General features: G+C 54.1%; 1 protein-coding gene across 3 annotated transcripts in view; it reads right to left on the bottom strand.

Annotated features, from left to right (window-relative positions):
• The window catches only part of PPP2R2B (protein phosphatase 2 regulatory subunit Bbeta), a 114,765-nt gene that overhangs the window by 28,421 nt on the left and 69,416 nt on the right, over positions 1–16,928 (bottom strand). For all 3 annotated transcript variants that reach the window (XM_064458204.1, XM_064458205.1, XM_064458206.1), the window contains one exon: positions 797–894. In XM_064458204.1, coding sequence (XP_064314274.1) covers positions 797–894 — 98 coding nt within the window. The remainder of the gene's footprint in view (positions 1–796; positions 895–16,928) is intronic.

Below are 16,928 nucleotides of genomic sequence, written 5' to 3'. Positions count from 1 at the left end.
AAATACTGCTGGAGAGGTTGATGAAGCGTCTATGAGTGCAACCTTTAACCGATCGGTTCTCTCCAGCGTATACAGAAATAATTTTGAGGCTGTAACTTCGAGAAAAATTTAAAACCATGATCAGACTGTGACATTTTTCATGGCCAGGCCTGACTCATCCCTTCCACCGCCAGCAAACGCACCCAGAGGAGGACGGCTGCCGCCGGCTCAGACCGTGCGATGCCGCGCGCGCCATGCCAGGCCAGCTAACCAGGACGGCTTCGGGACTGGCGGGGAAGCTCCCGGCGGCGGGGGCCCGCGCAGCTCCCCCGGCCAGGCTGGCTCCGTGCACGCCAGCGCGGGCGCCCGTGCCGAAGGCTCCTGCTGGGCAGGCTGGGCAGACTGCAGCCTCAAAAAGAGTTTGCTTAAATGTCCTGGGGCAGAGTGTCTCGGAAGGGAAACATGAGTGTTTCATCCATCTATGCTTTCCAGATGTTTTGGCGGTGCGAGAGGGTTTTTGGGGGTGGCGTTAGCTGTGAGACAGACACCCGTGGCACGCTCGAACGTGCCCACCTGATCCAAGTTACGCCTGGCTGCAGAGAGCTGCGACCAGCGCAAAAGGATGCGGGAAAAGCAACGTGGGTTCGGAGGGTGTTTTACAGGATGAAATCTGGTCCTGCTTATGCTAATAGTCGCTTTTCAGTTTGGAGTCTGCCAGGAGAGACCTGAGGTTGGGAGTGACACATACGGTTTAGGAAACAGCAGGAAGCTTCTCTTAAAAGGATGAAATGAGCATGTTGCATTCACTGGCACTTACCTCCTGCTCACGTTGAAATATTACAACACGGCCCCCCTTGTCCCCTGTTGCTAGTAATTCTCCGGTGTGGTTGAATTCTACTGTAGAGATGATGTCAGCTGGAAAGAAGACGACAAAGACAATTTAAGTAACCACAGACTGGCTTTCACAGGCATCTAGAAAGCTCCATTCCCAGCTACACGCCTTGTCAGCACTTCATCCCCTGTGGGATCTCCATAGATCTCCATTTTTCTATTGTCTATCATAATAATGGCCATAGCATTTTGGAGCTTTGCCGTTGTGAAGCAAGACCCGCGCAGCGCTCCTGCCCCCTTGACCCCGGCCTGTGCCCCAGTGGCCGAATCCAGGGGTATTTCCATCTCCGCGCTGTGCCTGTGCCCTGGTGCCGGCAGCGGGGGCGCGGAGCCGGGCGGCGCGGCGCGGCACGGCACGCTCCCTGGCACCCTGGGGAGCCACCCGCACCATTTCGGGTGGTGCGATCGATTCCTGGGACCAGGGAGGGCTCGGTGCCGCCCAGCGCCCCGGCTGTCCTCGCCAACGGCCCCATGCAAGGGGCAGGCTTCGCTCCCACGCAGCTCTTCTGCTTCCTCGCTCCCCTCCAACGCTTGGGGAGGTGGCCTGCCTTCACCCTTGGAAGAGAGGGAGCACACGGATGAAAACACCTTGGTATTCTGTGCCCAACCCTAAGCAGGCAGAGAAGCCCGGGTGACCGCAACAACTGTGCCAGCTTCCTCTGCCCGTTGCTGAATCTTCCATTGTCTATTAAGGCAAATTGAAGCGACGCTTTTCAGCCCTCCGTCGCTCTGAAAGCCACCGTGCTCGCGCTGCTCTCCCTCCCCACAAACCAAAGTGCCGTCACCGGGCGGACGCTCGGGTGCAGTAACGGGGAGAAGCGAGGAAATGCTCACGGACCTGTAACTTGTAAACACTTTAATCTGCAGTGTTTACCCTTGAGGCAAAGCAAGCAGGAGAGCTGCTAATGATTGGATTTATTGGGCCTATTTTTAGAAGAATGTCAGAGGTTAATTCCACGGCAATTACTGCCCAACTGGTGTTCATCCACTGCCTGGAGTACAGCTCTCCACCAGCACAAAACTGGGGAAGGGGGAAGAACAAGCGCAGCCTCCAAGACCCAGTGCTGGGTGCAAGATTGATTTTGCAATGAACGGTACTTAGCTACGATAACAGACAGCTCGCTCCTGCCAAGATGGATGACAAGATTTGCATTGCTTTTCCCTCTCGTTTCTCCAGTCCACCAGTACTAACAGGGCTGTGCAGCCCACGGCTGCAGCCTCCGCAGCTCTGGGAAGGGGCAGAGCCCGTGACGGCTGTGGCTGCAAACACCGGCACTGCCCGGACTGTGGGCAGCGGCACCCACGGAGCCCTGCGAGCACCGGGGTGATTCCTCTTGTGTATCAGTTCTGTCATGTGCCAGCAGAGAAAGCACTGAACCACATAACCTGAATTATCTCTTCTCTTTCCTATGATTTTTATCCCGCTCAGATACATACTAGAAAGTTACCACAGCAGATTAGAAAAGACAGGGAAGAAAAGGCCGTCAACCCAAATTCAGAGGCTGACAGAGACTTGCACAGCTGCTGGGAACTCTTCTGATGGTCTGTCTTCCAGGACATCAGCCGAGATAGCACCCACCCCACGCCACGGCATCTCCCAGATGAGGAATCTCAGAGGCCCTTCCATAGCCACGGGCCCCCCGAAACAACACACCTCCACCCCAGGATGGTGTCTCAGCTGAGCGAGTGACCCCAGCCGGGTTTGGGACTCAGAACAGCCACAGAACAGCCACAGAACAGCAGCAGGCAGTGCCTGGACAGCCACCCGGTTGCAGCGGTGCGGGGCACTCACCGGCGCACACCGGCACAGCCCGCTGCTCACCGGTGCACCGCTGCCCTCAGCCCGCCTGCAGCAGCACCCCGACCTCAGGCACACCCCCCAATTACACAGGTGGCTGCCGAGCCTCAGTTCACACAGGCTTTGCCTCTTCTGCTGCCCATGTCGGTGGCTTGTGTCTTCCGAGCCGTGCCAACGGGGAACCAGCCCTCCAGCACAGAGAAACTGGGGACACAAGACCATCCCCAACTTATACATGCTGCCCACCGCTCCATGTCTTCAAGGGGACTTCCCCACTTACTCTCTGGATCTTCTCTGTCCCCAGTAGCGTGCAAGGAGCCCACCGCGTCTGCTGAGCTGTGAAAATCCAGATGGCTGCAGGCAGGTGAGTGTTGAACTCCAGGCTGCTCCTGTTAATATTGGTGCATCCTACCCGTATTGTCCCAGCTCTCCAGCACGAAGCACATTTGTAGTGACGTGCAAATGCATTCCGACGTTCATCTTAATTCATTTACAACACTTGGTTGCTGTGAATAGATTTAGGGAGACAATCTGTCTGCAGACGGAGATGGCGCTGCGGAAGCAAAACCCACGAGGCCAAGGATAACACCCCGGTCCTGCTGAGCCAGCGGAAAGGGGTGTGCGTGCCAGGGGCTGGACTGGCTGGCACTGAGCTGAAAGGCTCTAAGGCGAAGCACTTTATTCCCTTGCATGGAGCCCTCCTGCCTCGGACAGCCTCTGTGATCAGCAGAACCTGCCAGAAAGGTTTTAACCGTCTGCTACTAACATTAATAAAAAGGCTGAAAAGCAACGAAGAGCCAGGCTAACTGCGGCAGAGCCGACTGCAGCGCTGGGCACAGGCAGCATCTGTTAGGGATTTAATTCTTTTGGGGTTAAAGTCACTGCATGGATCTTGAACTTCTTCAGATCATGTGTTCTTCCTCTCTTGCCTGGGTTTGAACTATTGGTTAAATATCGTTCCCATTTAGCAACTGGGAAAACAGGTCGTGGAAGGTTTTCAGGGTTTTTTTCTGGTTTTCCTTAGACAACGTCATCTATACATTCTTCTTGGTTGCTTCTGCTGTTCTTGCATGCTCTTTAGAACCCCCTTCAACAGATTGCCTCTCTGCCAATAGGTTTATAATCCATTAATGCGCCAGATAACACGATGCACAGCCTCTGACCTCTAGATCACTATTTCGCATCCAACCTGGACTGGAGGCAACCAGGCACGGCCTCGTGCGCCCGTGACTTCCCTACGCGGTGCGCACAGTGCTTCCCTCCCGCACAGCTCCTGAACTCAGCCGTAATACGCAGCCAGGTTACTTAGGTTTGGCAGAACAGAAAGGGAGATCAACAACCTGCTCCCACAGTACAGACACGTTTTTGATGCTGCTGTGAAACAAGGATCCACTATGAAAAACAAATCTCTCCTGTACCCAATGCAGTTCTTTAACCTTGGATTTGCTCGACTGATGGGCCAGAATAGAAAGGACCCGTGAAGTCTCTTGCATGAGGGAAACCTTTGCAAAGAGCCTGCGCTGACGCTAGAACCTCAGAAATTAAATTAACAAAACGTCAGCAAACAAAACATTCACCTGACAGTTCTCTTTCCGACAGTTACTCTAGTCAGCGAATGCCTCCCAAAGGGCGAGACAGGTATTTTTAAACATCTGTTAAAGGCTGGCAAAGAATACCTCGTCAGGGCAAATCCCACCCATGCTGCTGCGAACCTGCCAGACTTGCCACAGCATTTGAGGACCCTGCAGACTCAGAAAACAACTTGCAATTTGAAGGGAAGGACGTTGGGTCTAACAAATGTAAGAAAAAACATATCCCTGAGAAGTTAAGCCAAAAGCCGTCTCCCATTCTCGCAGGTAATTGCATCCACAGCTGCACACAGACACCACAGCCAACATCAAACACGCTCAAGCACTGAGAAACTTTGTGTTTGGAACCAAATCTGGCTCAGCAGCTTGAGCTAAGCCCCAGTTCAAGCAGAGTTTTCCATTCGTGTAGCAGGTGACCTCCACCCCAGTGAACATCCCTGCGATGTCCTCAGATGAGCCGGGCATCAGCAGGGCTGTCATGCGGAGAATGTGCCGGGGCCGGGCTTGGCACAGAACCCGCAGCAGCAGCCGAGGGAGTGCAGAGGCCGTGGCCGGGCCGTGTTAACGTGCACCTCGCACTAGGCGGTATTTTTTCCTTCTAAAATTACTCGGCTGAAAATATATGTGTTTTGCACTATTTAATCTTCTACATCGCCAGCCGCTGGGTTTAGGTCATTCACTTTTCAATGAATTAAAAATAACTTTCTGTGCTGCAGTGAGACATTTTTCAGATGGCGCCTGCTACCTAATGCATCACCTTGTCAGCAGAGCTCTAAAACACCAGGGCCGGGCACCACGAGGATCCTCCAGCCAACCTGGCCCCATCGCCTGTTTATTCTGCGCCTGCAGGGAAGGGGGATGAGGGCCCACAAACCTCCCGGACCTCCTGGACCGACCGTTTGCTCATGCCCACCGTCAGGATTTCAGACAGGGTGATAACAGAGCCTGGCTAACACCACACTTTCGTACCTTAAAAAAACCCTAACGATTAAATGAGCATAAAGGTACAACCCAACCCAAGCCCCACCGCTGTCGACAGGAGCATCACCCCAAGCACCCGTGGGCTGGGCTCTGGCTCTTCTCCCCAGCGTCTCTGGGTAGTAACAACAGTCTGGCATTGCGCAGGAAAACATCCCGAGGGGTAAAATGGAGGAGGTTCCAATTCAGGAGCACAGTGCGGCATCAGACCCTTTTCAAAGATGTCTCTTGACAAACTTGGGCCCCTCCAGCACAGGCTGGTCGGTCACGGGCTGCTGCCTGCGCATCCCCACCCACCGCACTTGAGAGACACAACGGGGTGATTATTAATTAAAATTCACATGTATTCACACTGAAATGATCAATAATTTATGCCTGTTTCTCCTAAGGTTCCTACAGCAGTTTTGTGACAACAGAAAGGAAAAAAAGCTTCTCTCTTTTTTTGCTTTTTCATTTCCTTCATCACCTCCTACATGCTCAGTGCCCCGAATGCGGGAATTTAAAGAAAACAGTTTCCATGGAGACCCTCCCCTCCACCAGCACCCACCCATCCTCCCTTCCCTCAGCATCAGTGTTCCTTCACGCTTTCATGCTAAAAATATCGAAGACAGGATTTGATTTCCGCTGTAGCAATACAGTTTTATCAGAAAAATAGGAAATTTATAAAACACACACAGAACCCCCTCCCCCTCTCCTGGTGGGGAGGGAAGGCGTGCTCCCTGCAAGGAATGGGAAAACTAATCTGTTATTAAAAATAAAGAAGACAAAACCAGGGAGCTGCAGCCAGTGCCAAGACCTGCATCCCCCGAGCAGCCTGATCTGGAGCAGGGAGCCGCTCATGCTGCCGCCCCTCTCCTCCTGCCCACCCCAATGCAGGGGCCTGGGTGCCCCATCCTCGCTCCCGGCACATCCCCGGCACCTCGTCCCCGCTCCTGGAGCATCCCGCCTGCCCCAGCACCAGCAGCAGCTCCACGCAGAAGGGCCCTGACGCCGCCTGTCCCTACGGGGAGGCCACGGGGACACCACAGGCATCCCACCACAAGCGCCAGGAGCGCGCGCCCCCGACTCGCGCAGGATGACGCCCACGGCCCAGCCGTGAGGTCCAGGCCCGCTGCACGTTGCTGGGTTGTACTGCAGGACCGATCCAATGGGCTAAAAGGGCTGTGAAGGAGTGCTCTGCATTGCTTTCACAGCACAGCAAGCCAGGAAAAGGTTCAGAGTAGAGAAAGCCAGGGAAGAACCCACCTGCAGGTAAGAGTACCCTTTGCAGCTGAGGCACATGCATTACAGCAACCTTTCACACCCAGAGCTTTACTGGATGACCCACAATTTTAAATTAACTTTTCAGAAATGTGCTTGCACTGTGCTTATGACTGGCAGAATGCACTGGGTGACGTGGCCGGGCAGGCTGGTGGGTGCCCGCTGCGGCGCACGGGCACTCCTGTGCGCTGCCCGCGGGACCGAGCTGCTGCCCAGCCCAGCTCCGCTGCCCATGCCGGGAGGGATGTCGGCAGAGGCTCATTTCGAGTGCTTGCAGCGCGTCACTGGCACTGGCCTCCGGCTAACGCCAGAAGGTGTGCCGGAACGCTGTCACCTTAAAGCAGGGGACGTGTGAGTCACTGCATGACAGCGTCTCCCCTGGTTGCCTCTGCTCCCATGCCTTCTGCACCCTCGAGAGTCACGCAGCCCTCCTGCGCACCCTCTCCTCCATCTGCGGGGCGGGACCGTGACATACGCACAAATATTTCTGCAAAGCTTCGCTCCCTGCGAGCCCCAGAGAAAACCCTTCAGAGGCAGGGAGAGCATTACTGTTAAGCATCATCATGATGAATTGGCTACAGTGGGAAGATCACAAACAGCCAACTTTGTGTCTGAGGTACACAAATGAGTCAGTCATACAGCTGCAAAATTCGCAATTTCCAACCCAACAAGACCCAGAGGTAACACGCTATTATGTACGGTTTCACCCTAAAGCTCCTCTGTTCCTCCAAGTGTCTCGCATGGCGGGCACATTCGCCCAGGTACCGGTACTGGAGAGCTGATGTGTTCTCCAAGTCCTGGTGCTTGGTCACCGTCACTCAGCCCTTCGTGCATAAACCGACCCCAGGTTTTCGCTCCCCAAAACAAGAGACAAGCAGGTGTACTTGCTGCTGCTTTTTCGGACAGACACGAAGCTGGCGGAGTCTGACTGAAGTCAAGAGGATAAGACTATTCACACTCATGGAAGATGCATGAGAAAAGTATTGTGTAGCAATAAAAATCAGGAGAGAAAAAGGTAGAAAATAAACCTGCGATATTTTCCACCATTTTTGGCACTGCCTTTGTTCCTGCCAGAACATTGACAAGCATACCACAAAACCCTCAGATTTTGACCAGCTGCAGTTCCAAACAATTGACCCCTGCCTCCCCACTCCTTGGAAGTGGCCACAGCCGTGAGCCATCCCACAGGGACACTCGGGTGACCCACAAGGGATTTGTCTCTAAACCAGCCCTGGCAATCCGGCTCCTTCCAGCCGCGCAGAGCTTTGCTCTCTTATCTCTCTCTTTACTTTTTTACGTACCTACTGAAGACACAATACCAGCCCTTCCCCAGGATGAAGGCATCAGCTTTTGTTGGGGCAAGCCCCATCTCAGCGTGACCGAGAGGCTCCCCTCAGCCCTGACACCTGGGCAGAGCAGTGGGGAACGCTTCAGCCCTTACAGCTCTGCTCCCGACCTCAGACCTGACGGTCCCCGAGACCTGCACTTCTTCCCTAACTGAGGGCAATCTGCAAAAGCTGGGAGCCCAGAAGGAAGAGCAACAAAGACCGGATCCTTGTCACTTTTTCCTGCACCTCCTTCCCCTCTGGCTGCTTTCCCAGTGGGACGGGTCTCTTTGGGCAGACCCATGGCCCAGCATCCACGGCCAGGCCCAGGAGTTGTGCAGATGACACCATCAGGCCAACTCCTTCCCTAATTCCTCAAGGGTGGAGATCTGCCTTTCTCAGGTAGCTCCTTGACCTCTCAACTACACCAGACTGTCCCCAGCTCGCTGGCGTGCTCCTGCCTGCTCAGCCCTGCGGCCAGGCACCGGCGCCATGTGCCCCGCAAGGCTGCGGAGGGGACTCCTGACCACAGCTCGGCTCCAGATGCCCCATTCTTTTTATTATTTGTATAAATCACTTGGTGGATGGCACCGCACACAAAGCCTCCAACTCAGCAGATGATAATAAATTGGGAAGGGCCATAAATAACAGCAAACCAGGCTGTCAAATGAAGAAGGATTTAGATCGTTCAAATCCCAAGCTATGAGTTGTCAAATCCAGTTTAATGCTTATAAGTGTGGGATAATAACTCACCTCAAACATGTCTCTCCCCCCGTCCCCAAGTCAGTCCCTGGCACAGAGCGAGGGCAGAGGGGGATTTGCTGAGCAGAAGGGGATGCTGCCCCCGACCAGGAGCGTAAGGAGCTGTGGCACGGTGAGGCCCCTGCCCAGCCTGCTGCTCAGCTGTGACGGAGAAAGCGAACGGGATGCTGTTAACGGGAGAAAAAAATCTACATCTGAAACCATTAAGGTGGATGAAGAAAGCACAAGGTGGTGATGAAAAACTGAAGGTCTTAGGCGGGGAGATGAAAGACACGTCTGGTAATGGGAGAGCCAGACCACGAGCCCACCCACGGGCCCTCTGCGGGAGTCTTGGTGCGGGCAAAGCACCATCTCCGCACCCCACCACCGCGTGGCAGGAGGTGGACCCCGAGCTCAGAAAGGGGTTTCAAGGAGGATGCAAAACTTCGAGTTTCCACTGAATAATACAGCACAGTCCTCAGCCTCCCGAGGAGGACTCCTGGCTCCGAACCTCAGTGACAGCCTGTGGGTCTTGTCTTGCTCAGGAAATTGTGAGACTCTTTGCATGTCACTGTTTAGAAGAGATCCCTTTGGTTTCCCTTTCTGTCTGCCTCTCAAAAAAAGAAGAGATAGAAGGGGTATTTTTAATAACTCTGAAACACACGTGCTGTCAGCAACAAGGAATTCATGCTGCATGTTGGAGCTTTAAATGCAGACTTGCAGAGTTTTGACGGAGAGTTGTGAAAATAGCAACGTTCAGGCCTGAACACTGCAAGGCGTTTTAAAAGGAACCATGACCTGCTCTCACTTTTGTAAGTTCAGATTCACAAAACAAAAAGCCCCCAACCAGCCCCAAACCAACCAACCAGCCAAACACCAGTTCCAAATGCAAACAGGCCAACCGTGCCTTTCTGCCGTGGGCACCGACCAGCCAACAAGTGGAGAACGCTTCTGGGGCCAACCCCTCCCGACCCGCACACAGCGGGGACCTCTGCATCAGAAGGCAGCTGAGGAGCCGTCCTGGCCACTTGAGGGACTTTGAAGCTCTACAGGTTCGCCTTTTCTGGGGATGACCGGGGCACCTTGGAAACACTTCCCATGAAATGAAGCAGACCCCCCAGCAGCTGCAAGAGCAGCACCGGCAGCACCAGCTGCAGGAGCGGGACCCCGCGCCGTGTCCCCCCAGCGCAGCCGGCCGCCCGCAGCAGCACCAGAGCTCCCAGTCTCCATGCCAGCAGGCAGAGCAAAAAGCTCACCCAAAGACCTGAATGCAACTTTCTTCCCTGCCTGTGAGCAAGGGCTAGCAAGGAACCAAAACAAAGAGGATTTCAGGGCCCCTCAGCTACAGAAAGGAAGGGCTGCAGAGGAAAGCCCGGGCAAGGCCTCGGAGCTGGAAGGGGACAGGGAAGCACCGCCCGAGTCCCGCCAGGCCAGGCAAAGTGGAATTTGCAAGGTCACGCAGGGCTGAGCCTGGGCCATCAATCCTCCCCAAACTGTGTGGTCCGCAGTGGGGGGGAGCGGGCAGGAAGGGGACAGCAGAGGTTAAACTGGGATCTAATGGCATGCAAAATCACATGTGATTGATCTGCATTGATTTTTCCCTGCTGAGGTGAATGATAGCCTGGCAAACAGAAATCAATTCCACTGCATTAAGCCCAGTAAGGAGCTGGTATCATCAGCAAAACGCCCTGAAACACCACTGCTTGCCAGCACCGCGGAGCACAGCGCAGCACAGCACGGCACCCACGCCTGCCCGACCCCCCCGTCCCAGACGGGCCAGGGCTGCGGTGAACGAGGGAGGCCGGGCCTTGCGGAAAAATACCACGCCTGAGCACCTCCAAACCCTGGGGAAAGCCCAGGCCCCCTCCTCTGCCCCATCGCGAGCCCTGCTTTCTGCAGGGGTCGGGCTGGAGTCACAGCTCGGAGTCAGACCTCCCGGCAGCTTCAGGGAGGGCTGGACGCGCTGCTGAGCTCTGCCGCCTGGGTACGGCTTCTCGTCGCGACAACGCGATGCTGCAGAGCTAGCAGCAGCTGCTACTCTTCCCCAAAATGGAATAACTCTCCTAGATTTAAGTGCTAAAAATACTGGCACATTCAAAATTTCTCTGCCCTTGTTACAGCAAAGAATAATTTAGTGCTACCAACCTAGATGAAAGAAACTTCCATCTGGTAGCTCGCAGCGCATCTCTGCAGCATCCCCCACTGCAGCGCCTCTTTCAGAGTGCCTAGATGGAAGAACGTGGATTTACTTCTCTCCCACCATCCTCGCAAGGTTTAATTCACTGTAACTGCTGGAAATGAGAGTTCCGGAGGAAATAATGCCATGGAAGTGTTTAACACGAAGGTGCACAGAGAGCGGCGGCTCTCGCAGTCCCAGGTGCCCGGGTGTGCAGGGCAGCACTCGGTCCCTGTCAAGTGGCAGCCGCGACTGAACGCTCCTCCGGAGCTGAATGCAATCAGCAGAAACCACGCAGCTTCAAAATGCAACCGGTTGGTTCATTAACAGGGGTGGAATAATAAACTAGAAAAGAAGGCCAACAGCAGCTTTCATTCAGAACCGAAACTCAGCACAGCACCTGACAGAGACATTTCTTTCTCACCCTGACACATCTCGACTTCAGAGGGTCCCGTGGCAGCGGACTACCACAGTCACACGGGTCGAAGCAAAGGGCTGGAGCCTCCGTCTCAGGGGAGCGCCGGGACCTCTCCCAGCACGGAGCAGAAACACGCTTGCTCTCGTCCCCCCTGCCGAACGTGAGACGCAGGAGATGCAAGGCTGCGGCCCCTCCCGCCCGGCCACGCAGCGCGGCCGTCACCCCACACCCGGGAGCGGCAAATTCACCTTCTGCCTTGCAGTAACAGATGACTCCGAGACGCACGGGAAGAGCTACGTCTGGAAGATGAAGCTACGCCCTGGGGCTCAGCTGTCCCTTGCCCTCCCAGCGTGGAGGGACAGGCACGGAGCACAGCGGAGAAGGAAGAGAGGAGGTGAAAGGGAGAGGTGCAGGGGGATCGGTCTGTGTGACAGGCTGGGCCAAACCTCCTACCCGTACCGGGACACCCATGTGCCGCAAGGGTGGGAAAGACCGCCCGTGCTCTGGGCAGGAACAGCCAGATCCTAAGAAGTCCAGGGAAAACCCATCCTGCCGGGAAGGACGTGGCCCTCCGGCCGCCGCGGGGCTGCCGGCAGCTTTGGTGCTGCACCGGAGCAGACTGCGGCATCGCGCTGCAGCACCACGGGCCGTGTCCCGCAGGGCGTGCAGTAGTCATTGCTCTCGGGGCAGAAAAGCTTGCTTCAGAAAATGCTGGTGGTTTTAGATGGTAGCTGTGGGCAAGATGTAGAAAAGGCAGAGGCCAAGGGCTGAAAGCAGTGAGGCAAAGGCTGGCGTACACAGTGAAACCTCCTGCGCTGGGCTCTTGCATCCCCCTTCTCCTGGCCAGACGCAAGCCCCTTCATTAAGCAGACACGCTCGCTGGTAGCAGATGAGGAGGTTAACAGAGCAGGGGGAAAAGCTACAGGGTTTCAGTGAGGCTGCCCCGGCTCCCCCGTCCCTGGCAGCGCCCGTGGAGCAGCAGCCCAGGAGCCCCAAAACGCCTGTGTGTGCACTGCGAACCCCCACCGGTCGTGGATTTGCACGTGCAACGGAAAGCTCCTCTTTCAGCATTGAGATGCGCAACCCGTTAGCTTTGGATTAATGACAATTTTTAATTGGTCAGGCTATGAAAACCTTATAGAGCTGTTATACATTATACGTGTGATGGCGGAACAGGATGTTAATCAAGACAATTAGCGTGGGACCCAGAGAATCTCTCTACCAGCGCAAATAATCCTTCTCACTTCGAGAGGAAAATTAACAGCTGTTTCGTGGTGTCCCAGAGCACCTCGCTTCACAGGAGACCTAGATCAGCCCTCCGCCAGCTGAGTGGGTGCTCCGTGGCCAGGATGGCAGCCTCGGCTGCGGGGACGGCTCTCACCCCCACGAAGAGCCCCCAGCCGAGCAGCAGGACGGGCCGTGCCCCACGCGAGTGCCTGCGGCCTCTCCTGGCACCTGGAAATAGCCAGAGCCGTCTCTGGGGCCTGCCCGCCTGGCACCAGGCTGGCACCTTCCTCCTCCGAGGTACGAAGTTATCACACGCAGAAGGAGGGGAGGAGGCTGCACTGCCCACTCGTGGAATGCAAACGTGCACACAGCTCTATGCACGATGGAAAATATTTAAAGATGCCACCTTAATAATCTTCACCGTGGCAGGACAGACGCCCTGTAAGTATGCTTAAGGTAATGACAAAACATGTTCTACAGAGCGCGGCAATCCCCAAGCAAACAGAACCTATCATCAGTTGTGCAATTACTAAAATCCATCACTTCCTGCATTGGTTTTTTTCTCTTTTTTACTGTTCTTTTCCACATTGTTCCTGTTGCATGCATGCATAAGTACAGCCTTCCATTACATGCCAACCTTTCTACTGTTGAAGGGGATCAGAGGACCAGCGTCGGGCAAGTGACACGGTCTGACGGCGGTTTGTCCGCCCCCACCACCGCTCCCCAGCGCCAGCACCTCCCGCAGACCCCGGCCGCTGCGCTCCCGGCTGGGCGCTGTGCCGGCTGCCTGCGGTGCGCTGCTGAGCAGGATCGTGCTGCCAGAGGCATCCCCAGACGACTCATCTGACCGTGCTCCGTGCCTTGCCTCGCTGCGGAATTTGTGTTGCCATCCTTTTGCCAAGAGACTTAGAGGCACACCAGAAGAAAACCCTCTCTATAGGGCTGATTTGGGCTTAGGAATAGTACTAGAAAATCCAAATCTGCCTGCACAAATATACTCTTAAAATCAACTGGACTTCGTAAAAAGCACATGAGTGTTGATCAAGCCCTCCACTTCACCACCACGCTAACCCCTGTAAAAACCCTAAGGATTTCTGCGAACCTTGGGCTCTCTACCAGGTCTGCCACAAGACCGTCTGGCCACTTCTCATTCGTGGGCATAAAGGAATAAGCAGCCCAGAATGTGGTCTGGTTTCCAAAGAGCTTCCGAAAACCTGTGTTTCCAGTGACATCACTGGTTGCTGAAACCCGAACCGCTGACACAGGAAAACACAGATTCACAGGTATTAACAATACTGCGAGCTCTCTGTATTTAAAATACCCTTATCCTCAGCAGGCATACAAAGACAGCTTTTCTCGCAAGATCAACATTGTGCTGACCACTACAGCAACCGGCTCCGACCATCGGTACATACGTGTGTTCTCAAGACGTTGCCTTGCAAACCCAGGAAACCCTAACACATGTATAGCACTGTTAAATTATTATTACAGCAGAAGAGTCGGCGTGCAGACACCAAGATGGATGTTTTGCCAAAGCGCTCAGTGTGCCATGCGTTCTGTCTTTCTGGTCATCTTGCTGAAGCCATCTGTTAGCTTATCAGCAAAACCTATTGATTTTTTTTTTTTTTTAATTTTAATTAGAAGTACCCAAATGTCAGCTAAGCAAGTAAAATTTGGAAGCATCAAGCTTTCCTCTCATACATAGCAGCTGCTTCCAGCTTATGACCAAAATTTGTTATCATCTTGCACTGACGTCGTTCTCTGCCTCGTTATTCCAGTTTGGTGCCCCTGGACCAAGGTCCCAAGCTGGACGCAGGCAGTGCCGACACACAGCAACCGCTACGGAGAACTCCTCCTGCAAGTGGAGTCTCTAACAGGACGCCGATACCGAGCGTTCAACAACGAGCACCACTGATGGGGACTTACGCCATGAAGGATCACAAAGTACTTTACAATCATGCAGACTCACAGTAACAGTTTTGCCAGTCGGCAAACCCGGGCACGGACGACGGACGGAGCCGCCTGAATCCCCTAAGCCATACCCACCGTCTGGGCTACTCAGCTCAGAATTTCCCTCATCAGAGAATTTTTTTGTTTTCACCTCCTTTACAGTTTCCTCCTGAGGTCGAGAGCCCGCAGCCAGGAGCGGGGCAGCTCACAGGAGGGTTCTCATGGGGTCCTCCCCTGCCAGCCAAGGGCTCTGCCTGCCCGCAGCTCCCCTCGAAGTCTGCCGGAACAGGGTGCACAGGCACGTTTCAGACCTCGAGACCCCCAGGTTAGGCCCTCACAGCATGGACATCACAACTGTTCACTTTGTCTCCGGCTCTGACATGAAATGCTGCACTTTCACCTCCTCTGAAGCTCCTGGGATCAGACACCTCCTCACCTAAATACCACCGCCGGCCAGACACACACGCTTGCTTTTCGGCAGCACTTCACCTACAAACTGGCGATTGCAGCCCTCGCGGCCCACGTCAAGTACGGTCCCAGGATACTCTCTCCCTAAAGCTGAAAAGCCGTAATGAGGGTGACACAGCTTAGAATATGCTTTAGAAAGCCAATACAGCAAACAAAACAGGCATAGGATAGTCTATTGCAAGGGGGTGCCTTGTGTAAATGGGGTGGACCCACTGAAGAGTTTTCATAAAGGCACCCAAAGCCAGGAGCGTCTCTTGGGCTGCCGGCACGTGGGGGCAGCCGGGGAGGCAGAGCAGAGGGAGAAACACTGGTGGGCCAGTGGTGAGACACGGGTGGGCCCGGCGTGTCTAACAGGGAATGCAGCCGGTGGAAGATAAACACCTTCTGGACGGAGCAGCTGAGCCTTCTCAGCCATAATCTACCTTTAAGGAAAGCACACATGGAAGCCACAGCCTTCAGAGAGTGCTGATATTTGAAAGAATATGCTTAATATCCCAATTCTATATTTAGGGGAAAGCAAACATGCTAAAGCTATGTACAGACAGTCCCTGGCATTTGTTGCATAGATTTGAATTTAATCAGCTAAAGATGGCTTAATCCAACATCTGGGGCTGTATCAAGTAGGAAGGCATCACAAAAGGATTTCTTTCCTGTTGGGCTGGAGCAGCTGCAGCACAGCAGTGCCGGGCGATGCGGCTGTACCTACTCCATCAGAGCCACCCCATGCCCAAGCAAAAGGGGCATTTCAATTTGACATCGGCCACCGAGAGCTAAGAGCATTTCTCCTGCACCGCTCCCAGTCAAGTCTGATCGCCTGCAGGTCCTTGCGCTCATCCTCCAGCCCATGGTCCATCCCCAGGAGGCAGCGTGGCCCGTCGGCACCCACCATCGCCCTCCCGGTGCCTTTGGGGGCCGGTGCTCCTCGGGGTCCTCCCTCCAGGACGCACCCTGTTCCCAAAGACACGCGAGGGCACAGCACCCGTGTCAGGTGTCCGTGGGGCTGCTCAGGCTCTGCCACTGCACAGGGCTCAAGGACGACACCCGCTCCTCGCCTGGGGACACAAACCCCTCACCACGCAGTGCAAAAACCCTCGTTAACCCAGGAAAAGCCTGATAGAGCCCTTGCACAGGGCCAGTCCACCACACGTTTTGTCTGCTCAGTTTAAAACTCATCATGAACTAGATTTTCTGCCTACTTTAACACTTCTTCCTACGGAAGCTGGAGGTCTGCGCCATCACTTTCAGTCTGCCCCTGGAAGAGCTTGTCTCAAGACATTTTCCATTCAGTATTTTAATTAAACTTTCTTTCTTTCAATTTAGTGTTAGGTTCATTCAGTGATGTTCTGAGCCACTGACATGAATTGCTTAAAAGTAATGTGTGCAGCAGCTGAAGGAGGAGATTATAGCTATAAACGAGCCTATCTTTTGAACCTTGCGGGTTTTGCTGGTATCAGTTCGCAGGGTGTGTATGTACGTTTCTGTACCTAGCAGCATTCAGCATCATTCGATGCAATGGTTCAGAAAATGTAACAGGCACCAGCCTCTGCAGAGCCCTGCCCAATTTCAGTGCGAAGCAGGCAGCAGCCGTCCGAATGAGGAACCTGCCTTCGTGGTGCTCCCCGGCCACAGCACCACACGGCAAAACCCGAAGCCACGCCGCCTGGGGAGCAGAGAGCACTCAAGCGTATGCGCTGCCTTCGCCCTGGAGATGGCCCGTGATCTGTCTGAGCAAGAAAGCATTCTGACTCTTGCTGCTATGTAAGAGAGAGTGAAAAAATACTTGGTTTATAAACTGTAAGTGTAAATAACAGGTATTTATTTTTGAAACTGATCAGGAATTTCACATACACACCTGGTTGTACTGCTTTTCTCCTGACTTAGATAAGGGTCTAATACACCACTGGAATACCTCCTCCTGGCTGCCCAAAAATGAAATAACCTTGCTTATTTCCCTGAGTGATAAATCACTACTCAATCTGTATCTGAAATGGAGAGGTCATGGTCATGGACTATTTTTAGGATCTGCTCGGTTGTGATAACAAAAATTAATCTTTAACATGGGAGAACAAGTACCTTTAAGCTTAAAGATCTCTACAGTTGGATCCTAGCTAGGCTGCTAATCATCAGC

The sequence above is a fragment of the Phalacrocorax carbo genome, chromosome 8, assembly GCF_963921805.1.
Source record: "Phalacrocorax carbo chromosome 8, bPhaCar2.1, whole genome shotgun sequence".
Taxonomy (NCBI): Eukaryota; Metazoa; Chordata; class Aves; order Suliformes; family Phalacrocoracidae; genus Phalacrocorax; species Phalacrocorax carbo.
The sequence above is the reverse complement of the archived record's forward strand: the minus strand, read 5'-3'. Positions and strand labels throughout refer to the sequence as shown.